Raw genomic sequence first — 13,260 nt, 5'->3', positions numbered from 1 at the left:
AAGACTTTAAGCAAAACCGAATCTCCAACTTCGAAGGTCATTGGCCTTCGCTTCTTGTCAGCATAGCTCTTTTGACGATCTTGAGCTGCTAACATTCTTTCTCTAATTATTTTCAACTTTTCAACGGTTTGATGGACCATCTCGGGACCCATAAACTGCTTTTCTCCAGCCTCAAGCCAACAAGACGGCGTACGACACTTCTGTCCGTACAAAGCTAGATAAGGTGCCATCTTTATGCTCGGGTGGAAACTATTATTGTAGGAAAATTCTACCAAAGGTAAATGTTCATCCCAGTTACCTAGGAATTCCAGGGTACATGCTCTCGGCATATCTTCAAGTGTTTGTATTGTTCTTTCACCCTGACCATCAGTCTGCGGATGGTAAGCTGTACTTAAACACAACTTGGTACCCAATTCCTCTTGTAGACTTTTCCAAAACCTTGAGGTGAAACGGCTATCACGATCCGACACAATCGTTAACGGAACACCGTGAAGCCTCACAATCTCCTTCACGTAAGAATTTGCAAGCTTTTCCATAGACTATTTCTCCTTGGCTGCTATGAAATGCGCACTCTTAGTGAATCGATCAACGACCACCCAAATCATGTCGTGACCATTCTTTGTTCTGGGCAGTTTAGTGACAAAATCCATAGCAATGTCTTCCCACTTACCCATAGGCACATGCAATGGTTCTAAACTCCCATATGGTTTCTGATGTTGTGTCTTGACTCTCGCACAAGTCACACACTCGGCCACATACTCTACAACATCAAGCTTCATCGTCGGCCACCAGTAGTAGGGTTTTAGGTCCCTATACATTTTAGTGCTACCAGGATGAATCGAGTACATGGTTTTGTGAGCTTCTTCCATCAGAAGATCTCTAATTCCTCCAGACTTAGGCACCCAAATCCGATCTTGGAACACCTTCAGTCCGTGACTGTTTATACCGAACACTAACGTTTTACCCAAACGTTCCTCCTTTCGGTCATTCTTTTCAGAAGCTTCGCTTTGAGCTTTCTTTATACTTTCCACAATGGTCGAGACAACTTCAATTCTCAACGCTCTTGGCCTTTTCCTTTCAAGATTGACTTTCCGACTGAGAGCATCAGCAACAACATTAGCTTTACCGGGGTGGTAAAGTATCTCGCAGTCGTAGTCTTTAAGTAACTCTAGCCAGCGTCGTTGCCTCATATTCAATTCTTTCTGATTAAAGAGATATTGGAGACTCTTATGATCAGTGAAAAGTTTGCACTTCGTGCTATAGAGGTAATGCCTCCATATTTTCAGAGCAAAATCTACCGCTGCCAACTCCAAATCATGAGTCGGGTAATTCTTTTCATGCTCCTTCAGCTGTCGAGACGCATATGCTATCACCTTTTCTCTTTGGGTCAAAACACAACCCAATCCAACCCCAGACGCATCGCTATAAACAGCGAAGTCTTCAACTCCATCGGGTAAAGAAAGTATCGGTGCCTCGCATAGCTTCTTCTTTAGCTTCTCGAATGCTTCTTTATGCTTATCACTCCAAGCATAAGTAGCTCCTTTGTGGGTCAAAGCTGTTAATGGAGTAACAATCGAAGAAAAGCCTTGGATAAACCTTCGGTAATATCCGGCTAATCCTAAAAAGCTTCGAATCTCTGTGGGACTTTTCGGTTGTTCCCACTTCATCACAGCTTCAATCTTCGCTAGATCAACCATTATCCCTTCTTGGTTGACCACGTGACCCAAGAATTGGACTTCACGAATCCAAAAATCACATTTGGAGAACTTAGCACACAACTTCTCCTTCTTCAAGACTTCTAACACTTCTCGCAAGTGTCTGCCATGCTCCTCTTGGCTTTTCGAGTAAATCAGAATGTCGTCTATGAACACTATCACGGGTTTATCAAGGAACGGATTACAAACCCTATTCATTAAATCCATGAATGCTGCCAGAGCATTGGTTAGTCCAAACGACATAACTAAGAACTCGTAGTGTCCATATCTAGTTCTGAATGCAGTCTTCTCGATATCTTGCTCTCTTACTTTTAGCTGATGATATCCTGACCTTAGATCGATCTTCGAGAAATAGCTCGAACCTTGCAATTGATCAAATAGGTCATCAATCCTCGGCAACGGATATCTATTCTTTATTGTTGCCTTGTTCGGCTCTCTGTAATCGATGCACATTCTCATACTTCCCTCTTTCTTCTTCACAAATAACACCAGAGCTCCCCAGGGCGATGAACTAGGTCTAATGAAACCTTTGTCCAATAACTCCTGAAGTTGCATCATTAGCTCCTTCATCTCCGTCGGTGCTAATCGGTAAGGTGCTTTTGCTATTGACGTGGTTCCTGGTAACAAGTCAATTCTGAACTCCACTTGTCTATCCGGTGGTAATCCAGGAAGATCTTCGGGAAATACTTCCGGATACTCACACACCACTGGAATACTCTGCATCACCTTCTTTTCTTTCTTAGCATCAATCACGAATGCTAAATATGATGTACATCCCTTGGTCAAACACTTTCTGGCTTTCATTAGGGAAATGATTCCAGAATTCACTCGCCGTTTGTCCCCATACACCATAAACGAATCTTTCCTAGGCGGGTTTACTTTAACTATCTTTTTTTTGCACAAAATTTCGGCATCATTGGCACTTAGCCAATCCATTCCCAACACGATGTCGAAACCATTAAGTTCAATAGGCAATAATTCCTCGTGAAACTTATTCTCATTAAGGTCGATTAAGATGTTTTTCATACGATGGCTAACAGGTACAAACTTGCCACTAGCAACTTCGACTAATAAAGCATTATCTAGTCTATCAACAGGCAAAGCTAGCTTTCTACCAAACTCATGCGAAATAAAGGAGTAGTTGGCTCCAGAATCAAACAAAATTTGAGCAGGTAATTCGTTTACTAGAAAGGTACCTGAAGTGACATCAGCTTCATCTTTCGCAGCCTCAAGTGTCATCTGGAAGGCTCTCGCCTTCGGCTTTGGTGGAATGTTGGGCTTTGCTGCCTCCTTCTTCTTCGGACAGTCTTTCAAAATGTGCCCCTCTTCATTACAACCAAAACACATCCTTTTGTTGTTTGGACACTCATTGGAAAAATGCCCAATTTTTCCGCACTTGTAGCAGGTTACATCCTCGCTACATTTCCCAAAGTGCTTTTTCTTACACTTATCACACCACTTTGCTTCGCCTCCTTTTCCTCCAAACTTTTTTGAATCAGATTTCGAAAATTTGTTTTTCTTACCGGAACCAGATGTTCCCTCAAACTTTCTCTTCTCACCAACCTCAACCTAGTCGGTGGTTCTCCCCTTAATCATGTTCTCAACAGACTTGGCAGCCCAGATAGCTGCCTCTAGAGTATGTGCCTGACGTACTGGCACCTCATACTCCCATGGGAGTCCCTTCGCATACCGGTCCACCTTTGTCAACTCGTCTGGGACGATACGCAAGGCAAACTCCATCTTATCAGTGAAGTTATTGGTGTATTCATCAACTGACATGCTGCCTTTCGTCAATGCCAAAAACTTGTTCTCTAGTTCCAACAGATTTTAAGCCGAGCAGAACTTGCGTTTGAACTGCACCAAAAATTCTGCCCATGTCAATTGTAGTGGCTCATTAGGGCTTAACGTCTTCCCTAGAGTGTTCCACCAAAGAACGGCTCCACCTCGGAACTGACGCACTGCATAGATAGTCTGCAACTTGCCTCTGCAGCCACAAGTCATGAAGGCTAACTCCATTTCGGAGATCCAATCCATAACTCCAATCGGATCCTCCTTTCCATTGAGGGTCGATGGTTTGCAAGTTAGAAAGTCCTTGTACTTGCATCCCATTCCATCATTCCTTCCATCATGGTTGTTTTTCCTAACTATCGGTGGGTTGGCTTGACCAACAGACCCACTAAAGTTTCCACCTTCCGAGTGCCCTTCATTTAATTCAGGCTCCTCCACACAAATTGACAGTTCTTCACGATTCTGTTGAAGCAACCGTCTAGTTTCATCCATCTGAAGATCCAACATCGTCTGAATCATCATTTGCACACCAGCCATGGTTATTGGCTCAGGTGCTGCTGCTACGACAGGTATTTGTTCAATCACTGGTGGTTGATTCCTGTTTTCATCAGCATTTCCAACTCCACTTCTTGTTCTTACCATTTTTGATCTATACACCGAATAAGGTGAAATTAGATCCTCATTCACGACAGATATTCAAATCATCCTTATCACTCCGAAACGTTTACATGCTAGTTCTAAATTCGTAGACGTACGCTTAGAATCCTACACACATAAGGTTTCTAGATCCGGTCGGCAACAGACCATAGATCCGAACAAATAATATCATATATGGCAACATATAACATTTAGCACATAAAAGCATTTTAGGCGGCTTTCCTAAAATAAACTAGTGCTCGTGTCTAAAACATAACAGACACATATCTCAAAATTTCACTTAGCATTCTAAGTTTAAGTCTAGAAATCCTACAAATTCCTAGTTCGCTTAAACTAATACTCTGATACCAACTGTGACATCCCCAAAATCTCGCCCAGAAAAGACCAATTTTCATTTATGCTTTTAAAATAATTTCAGAGTAAATCCTTTTGATTTGAAAGAGTTGCGGAATTTGTTCCCAAAAACAAAACATGATAAAACAATGTTTACCAAAGCATTTCATAAAAGAAATGTATTTTCATTATATAATCCAAAACCCGGGGTGTCATGTTCCGATACAGACCAATAAGCATAAACGATAACATTACAAGTCATTCAACAAATATATACATATATAGACTTGTAAACAAAACAACTTGATGGTTCATCCATCTTATGCCCTTGCGTCACTTCATGTAATACAAATAAAACTGAGTGGGTCAGGCTTGGGAGCTTGGTGAGCATATAGGGTTTTCAACCCACAATAAATAATTATATTTAATTCCACCAACCAACAATAACCCAATTACCCATTCCCGTTATTCTCACTTTATGTCCCTAAGACAACTAACATAAGGGACCTAGTCTAAGAATATTTCATCGGAGCGACAACACATGCTTCGGGGGTTCCTCAGCAATATAAGTCAAATAAGGCAACCATGAGGGGGATGGAGTACAGCGAATGAACACCCAAGTTCATTAACACCTACAGGTGGCGAACCTGCTAATGTTTCCACAAGACTGTCTAGAAAAGTCCATGGTCGTCATCTAAACTCCGCTAGATGACTAAATCAAACAACAACGAGGCCTCTCATCTGTTTATTACACACCAACTATCTACCCATGTTCTACCCAACATATTAGTAGATAAAATATACATTTTTATACATGGATAAAAACCTGTATAGCATGCTTTGATCAATACATATTCCACATAACAGATGAGGCACACACACATAACACGTATTTCATAGAAAACAAATCAGATCAATGAGATAGAAGAGAGTGAATATACAATCACACATATAACACAAAATATACACATAACACGTATTTCGTATAAAATACTTCATAATTATGCGTTAGAAGAAAGTAACCACACACTCACACCTATAAACAACAATACACTTAATACACTCGAACCATACTTGTATTATTATCGTGTTTATGAAAGGTAGTATACACTCACTTGATCAGAAGATGATCGGACAGCACTACGACTTGCAGAAGTAGTAATCCTCACCAGATCTGGAAGATCTTCACAAAAATCGAACTTCTCGCGGACAGAGCTTCGGCTTGGGAATCGCACTTCTCGGGATCTTCGGGATCTCGGGACTTGCTTCGGGACTCGGGAATATTACCGGGGCTTCGGGGTACTTCTGGCACGCAAATCAAGGCAAAACGGGAGAGAGAAGAGAGAAAAATAGCAAATGAGTCGGCTGCCCTCGCTTCCTATTTATAGGAGGCCGGAGTCTCGGAGTACGTGGGGCGTACTGCTCCGAAACGTCATTGCTTACGTATCCGAAGTGCTCGAGTGCGAGTGTCGACATTCCTCAGTGTACGCGGGGCGTACTTCGGATGAGTCCGATGACTCCTCTTCGGATAATGCCGGATTTTCCAATTAAATTTAAATACAAATTATTTAATAAACTTCGGAAATTCATATCTTCTTCATACGAACTCCGTTTTCGACGTTCTTTATATCCACGCGAAGGTGAGACTACGCTCTACAACTTTCGTTTAGACTCCGTCGGCTAATTTTAACTTTATTTTTATTATTTATTTTTAATAGGCCGGGACAGAAAAACTTCGTTATAAATTCATAACTTCTTCGTTTGACGTCCGTTCTCGCCTAACTTTTCATCGCTTCGATACCAACAACGAGATATTTGATTCTCGTTTAGATCGATTCGACTAAAAACCGCTCGATCTCAAATCGAGTAATTCGGGCTGCATACCGCTAAGTCGAAACTTCAATAAATCATAACTTCCTCATACGAAGTCAGATTTGGGCGTTCTATATATATTCGGAAACCTCGTTTCAACTACTACAACATTAACCAAAGATATCAAGTTTATTTTACACTTAAATTTTGACGCTTATTTTTATTCTTAATTAATCAAACCACATAATTAAGCAATTAAGCACAAAACACATAATACTCAAATAATATACTTCTATTATTTCAAAACGGGTTACAAAGGTTAACCTAGACTATTACATTGCTAAAAATGGCAAGCCCGGAAACACAGACGTTATAGTGAGAAGAGTGAAAATGATTTGAACGTCTAACTCTTCAACTGGAACTGAGCAATATATGCATCGGGTAATGAACATGGATCGAAGTCAGGTTTAACCCGACCTAAACCCGATCTGAAAGATCCGTGCGTCGTACATCTTTAGAGAAAAACGAGTCGCATTCCATGCAAAATACAAACTAACCCAAATCACACCTTGCACCACAAATTTCTCACAACCCTGTCAGAACTCACTTTTCCATGTTTTACATAATACACCTAGACTAAATTATCTTCTCAATGTTAATCTTGCAATGAATAAACTTATTTATTTTTAACACATTCCATATTAGATAAACAACAATAGATTCCATGAATCTCATTATAACTATAATGATGTACATCCATATAGTCATTCCATATTAGATAAAAGACAATATAATTTGTTGTAAATAAACATAACCAAAACAATGGTTTGATAGATATTTTTTCAAACTACCACCATTTGATGCAACAGCTAATGTGCTCCAATGTAGATTGGATTAATGGATTGGTGGTATAATAATACATTTAGAACTTCTTTACATACAAACAGTGGAGTGTTTAAACTTTAAACACATATAATTGAAATCATTAAAGTGCATACACCCTATCAACGGCAAGTCTCCATACTTTTTGAAGAAACAAGCTAAGGAAAGACTACATGATCAACATCATTGCCATGATTCAGTCTAGGAGTTGGATCCTCCGGGATGAAAGCATAAGAGGAGTGCCATTTTGAATGGGTCCTGGCCTTATTGAGGTCTTTGAGCATGGAACGGGATTGATCTTGTGATAATCGAACAAATCTATATATGTTGCTTTCATCATCAAGATCGTTATCCTTTGCCGGATTTAAAATCATGTATCAGACAAGACAACACAACAGTAACATAACACAAGCTTCTACTTTTGATTCGGTCCATGCAAGTTGTGCCTTTTAAAAACAACCAATTCCTATAATATATTCAAGACTTAAAAGATAATGTGTTTGTATTTTCCTGTCCTTTGTAGTTTCAATTTTCATGCTTCCCATTCAAAAATAATTGTTAACGTGTTTGTATTTTCTTTGTAACCATGTAAAACATAGTTATAACATATATTAGCCGCTAATTTTTTGTATTTCTTAGTTTTACTTCAATTGTTGATGCTTGTATTTATTAGTTATATTTTAGTTCATGAATTGAGTTTATTTACTTTATGATGTCTTTAGGTAAAAAAAATACAAAACTCAGGTTGTGTTTGAGACTGTTTATTTAAAATACATTTTTAGTAAAATTGTTTATTATTTTATCTCGTGTTAAATTTGGCTTTTAAAAAATGTTTAAATTAGCTTACCTAGTACCACCGAGAAATTATTTTTTAGTGTTTGATATAAATTAATGCTTTATCAAAAGGCTTCTAGCCCAACGGTATCAGGTGGTGTCTCCCTCTTTGAAGTCGAGGGTTCAAGTCCCGTCGTGGACATAGGTGGAATTAGGTGTTAGTTTAGGAATAGATTAGTATATTTGTATTTGCCGGTTCAAAAAAAAAAAAAAAGTCAATAAGCTATGCGAACAGTTAAAACTCCTTATTAGTGTTGTCAAACCAAAATAACTCAATAGTCACTCCAAATAAACAATCCCACACACCCTTAAATCCAGATACTAATTAATAGTAGTAGCGTTTAGATATGAAGTTTCCAAGAGGAGACGAGCTCTTCAATGTCTGCTTCGGTTACAGTAATCCCCGTCGATTCATTATGCTTCATCTCTTTGATTCTTATCTTCTTCTCCAATATTTGAAGCTCAAGACCCACGAGAAGGTCCCATGATCTAGCAGCCTGTTGAGCGTAAAAAGTTGGCAAGTCAAATTTAGAAAAAAAAACGAGCAGCATAAAATATAATATAATATAATAACTTTTTTAAGTCCTTATCGCCAAATGCGGTAATTTCCCCTTGGCATTCCAATCTAAGCTCTCTCAACCGTTTAAGTCGTTCCAGAAGGTCACGGTAGTTTAGACCTTCATTTTCGATCTATGTTTTTTGTATTTTCGAAAGGACAGATGGGCAGCAGCTAGTAATGCTTCTCGATTGTACCTGAGCTTGTGGTGATACTCATATATGTTTTTTGAATCTGCTTTAAGATCATCATAGTTAAAATGTGTTTATATGGGAAACATCCCCTCCGCTCAAAATCACTTCAATTTTGGAGAAAGATTAAGAATTTATTGTCTTTCTTTCTTTCTATACAAATCCTTCCAAAATAATTTCTGAAAACATCGCTTCTCTTCATTGCATTTTATATAGTGGGAAAAAAAATTCACTTTAACCCCCTTCTTCTATATTCATAATCTTTAGGTTCTAGTCCCTTAACTTTCTTTGAAACCAACTTTCTTTATAACTAGGAGAAGCCCATGCTCCGCATGGGGTGAATGGGCTTTAGATGTTAATTGTATTACATTCAAAATATGTAAAAAGGTCAGAAGCAACAACATAGACAAAAGATTAGAAGTTTGATCAGGCATACGTTTAACGATAATAAGATAATAAAGTAAGGATTTTACAAAGTGGAAAGTTAAAAGCTGCGTAAGAAAAAAGGATATATATCCCAAAAAAAGATAAATATGAAAAAAGAAAATTAGTGGCATTAATAAAAGGTTGGAATGGTTGTGGCCCAAGTAAAAAAAAAACCACAGTGACAATTTAGAAGAAAACTGGAAAAATATGACACAATCGAAAGGGTAAAAAAGTTTCCTGTTCATCGGTGGCCACGGGATTTAATATATATATATATATATATATATATATATATATATATATATATATATATATATATATATATATATATATATATAAAATTTGTTGTGAATCAAGTCAACCAAAACAATGGTTTGATAGATATTTATCAAACTACGACCCTTTGATACAAAACCTAATGTGCTCCAATCTACATGGAATGGATTAATTGTATGACAATACATTTAGAACTTCTTTACATACAAAAAATGGACATGTTTAAACTTTAAACACATATAATAATTGAAATCATCAAAGTACATACACCTACCTTATCGACCACAAGTCTCCATACTTTTACAAGAAATATTCTAAGGAAACACTACATGATCAGCATCATTGCCATGATCGGGTCCAGGAGGTGGATCCTTGGGGATGAAAGGCATAAGAGGAGTCCCATGTTGAATAGGTCCTGGCCTTATTGAGGCCTTTGAACTTGGAACAGGATTGGTCTTGTGATAATCCAACAAATCTATGTTGCTTTCATCATCAAGATTCATATCCTCCTGCCACATAACACAAGCCTCTACTTTTTATTCAATCCATATAATTGAGCCTTTCAAAACAATTAAATCCTATAATATATTCAAGACTTGAAGTATATCACTAGTGTACCTTAAGTTTCATGCCCTTGTGTAGGTTCATGCTTGCTTCTACATAGCCCCATACAAAAACAATTGTTAGTGAATTTCATCAAAAGAACTATTCCTTCCCTTAAAAATATATAGACAGCTTATTCTACTTTGGATTATCTAAAAGAATACTGTTTTTTTTCCTATTTATTATCTTTTTTGATGTTGTATTGAGAATTGTAAATAGAGTAGATTAGAAAAGATGTAAACAGTAAACAGCAAGGATTAGAGAGATTACCAGAAAATGACGGAAAACATAAGCTGATTAAAGCTGTTGCAAACACCAAAAACAAAACCCATAATCCAAAAGCCTTCATCTTGAAATCAAATCAAATCAGATCAACGATCATGAGATACCTTTTCCCTTTAAATACAATCAAAAGTTGTTCTAGTATTGAATCAGAACACCAAAGTCGACCTGGAATCATCGACCCATATCAGTAGACTGAGAATATAGTAATATAGAACCCATCACTAGGAAATTAAGCCCATCAAAACAAACCCTAAATCGCGCATATGTGTGCTGGAAACAGCGGTGGGCAATGAAGGATGTGATGATGTTCCATTAATGGCGTATTAATTGGGGATAGCACTGTTTGCAGAGACAATTGGGTCGGCAATGTAACCCCAATTTAATGGCAATTGCATTTCTCTGAATTTGTTCAGGTGTCGTGTATATAGATTTTAGACATTTTCTGCTGCACCCCGCCTTTTTTTTTTCCTAATTTAAAAATACATAATGAATTATAAAATCATATTGACACATAAGGAAAGAAATTGTGTTTGTTCATAAATTCTGGTTTCATCTAAAATAAGATGCTTTTGTAATTATTTTATTAGATAACTCTTTTAAAAAAGTCATATTTTTATATCAAATTCAACATATGGCTGGCCGAAAACTAATTGAAATGTATTTTAAATTGTAATATAACAACAATACTCAAACCTACTAGGGGTCATAATAATCATATATATAATCGTATATCTATGGTTTCATCGATTTGTCCATATTAGTACCACATCGATGAGTAATTTTTTTTTTCATTCCATCTTTCAACCATTAAACAACCATGAACATAAACATCCTTCTATCCCCACTTTGGGACAACACACACTACATATGATACAAGTCTTTGGGGTAAGTGGGGAAAGCTATCAACGTAGAGATGCCCTGGCATAATTTTGGGAGGTACCTCTGGGTGAGACGGTGTAGCCGTTAGTGCCAATGGTACATGTTGGGCATGCCAACTCCCCATCGAGACCACTTTGTGTAGCCTTATAGATACAAACAGAGCACTAGGCTAAAACAAACAAGGTAAATCTAAACCGATTTGAGACACCAGACAAAATATAATAAGCCCAATAATTTTTTTTAGTAAAAGATGATGGCTTTTGTTTTTGTATTTATTTAGAATAAACTTTGTTACAATTGATCATTGGAATCATTTTTATATTAACATTAGTTCTTCTGTTTTTTTATATATTTTTTCTTTCTTTATCTCACCTCTCAATAATTATTTTCAAGACATGTTATTATTGTAAACTTATAAAACATTGAGAATAAAATAAGTAAAGGAAACGAAAACACCTAAATATGAACATGTGGTGTTTAATCCTTTTCCAACAAGGATAATAATTTTTGAATCGTTGTTTAGGCTCCAATAAAGATTTTAAAATTTGTGATGTTGAAGTTTCAAATTATGTATTATAAAGAAAACAAATAAATTTACTTTTTATTGGAAAACTAACAAAAAAGAAGAAAAGAAAAATAACGAAATATTTCAATTTACATGAGTTAAAAATTAGATTTGTACAATTCATAAATCAGCAATCAGATTAGCACATATTATAAATCATAAATTAGAATCGTTGGCGCTTCCAGAAAGTAGATGAACATGAATACAAAATCATTTATTTTTAAAGATGCGTGAAATCAGATTATCAAAATCGAGGTATTAAGAAAGATTGAAACCATAAACTGGAAAACAAAAATTAAAATCAGAAATTTAAAAGACTACGTGAAAAAAAAACATAATCGCTTTATTTTGAATTGATTTTTTTTGTTACTATTGAAACAATCAAAATTAATTCATAGATCCATTCGATAGATGGCAATGCGATGTCCAATACAATGATTATTCTAAAAAGAATTGTATGGCCTTAATCTTTTCTACTGATTCGTTAGAACTTAGAAGATTATACATGGTATCAAGTTTTTTTATTCCAAAAAGACTACGATTGGTATCTTGTCCGAACATGAATTTAGTATGTTAGTAGCGGGTTGCATGCATTGCACTCCATTTGAAATGACCATAATATATATATATATATATATATATATATATATATATATATATATATATATATATATATATATATATATATATATATATATATATATATGCTTAAGTTATTTTATTTAAACTAATTATTGTACATCTATCGTATGCTATGAGAATCACTAAGAGAATAAATTGTTTAACAATGCGAATACGTTCAACCTTACAAGAATATCGTCATTTTCATGCATTCTCGTTAATTTTTTTTTTGTTCTCACACATCGTTTTTCACTCATTTTCATTCTAACAGAATACGACCCAATAAAACATTCTGACAGAAATAAGAATAATAATAAGTGTATAATAACCTTATAGACGATTTAATTAGTGAGAATGTGTGTTAATGACAATAGTTATGTAAGATTGAACGTATTTATATTATCAAACAATATATTTTCTTTATCATTCTCAAACATATGATATATGTACAATAATTAGTTAGAATACTTGAACCTAGCTCTCTCTCTCTCTCTCTCTCTCTATATATATATATATATATATATATATATATATATATATATATATATATAAGGTATAAAACCATCAAAAACTCCATAGTTTTAACTAAATGCAATCAAATCTCTCTATCATCTTTCTTGTACCCTCTATTAGATTAGATGATAGGATTTCTACATATTTTTATGGAGTTTTAAATATTTATTTTTGCACCACAAACCATATATAGGAATACATTATCAACTACCTATAAGCCTTAATATTCAAATTTAATATAGAGAACTATAGTGAAAGATTGAAATTGTTCATTAAAAACTCAATAAACTTTTTCACATAACACATCAAAAAGAACCATGCAAG

The 13,260-nt window shown here is 35.8% G+C and overlaps 1 protein-coding gene across 1 annotated transcript; it reads right to left on the bottom strand.

The window, feature by feature from the left end:
- Nucleotides 1-9,551: 9,551 nt before the first annotated feature.
- LOC145059306 (uncharacterized) lies at nt 9,552-10,771 on the bottom strand. Its single transcript, XM_079007162.1, has 3 exons — nt 10,344-10,771; nt 10,089-10,126; nt 9,552-9,979 (listed from the first exon to the last, which is right to left on the bottom strand). The coding sequence occupies exons 1-3, from the start codon at nt 10,420-10,422 to the stop codon at nt 9,785-9,787; spliced, it is 312 nt and encodes a 103-aa protein (XP_078863288.1). The 5' UTR covers nt 10,423-10,771; the 3' UTR covers nt 9,552-9,784.
- Nucleotides 10,772-13,260: the final 2,489 nt, after the last annotated feature.

The sequence above is a fragment of the Lactuca serriola genome, chromosome 6 (genome assembly GCF_051521515.1).
Source record: "Lactuca serriola cultivar US96UC23 chromosome 6, Lser_US96UC23_V15, whole genome shotgun sequence".
NCBI classification, from domain to species: domain Eukaryota; kingdom Viridiplantae; phylum Streptophyta; class Magnoliopsida; order Asterales; family Asteraceae; genus Lactuca; species Lactuca serriola.
The sequence above is the reverse complement of the archived record's forward strand: the minus strand, read 5'-3'. Positions and strand labels throughout refer to the sequence as shown.

What these genes read in the sequence shown, in the direction of transcription:
- LOC145059306 (XM_079007162.1), bottom strand. Translation starts at nt 10,422, where the DNA reads ATGAAGGCTTTTGGATTATGGGTTTTGTTTTTGGTGTTTGCAACAGCT. An exon ending in ATGTTTTCCGTCATTTTCTG is followed by an intron (nt 10,127 to 10,343) that starts GTAATCTCTCTA and finishes GGGGCTATGTAG; the next exon opens with AAGCAAGCATGAACCTACAC. An exon ending in ACAAGGGCATGAAACTTAAG is followed by an intron (nt 9,980 to 10,088) that starts GTACACTAGTGA and finishes GTTATGTGGCAG; the next exon opens with GAGGATATGAATCTTGATGA.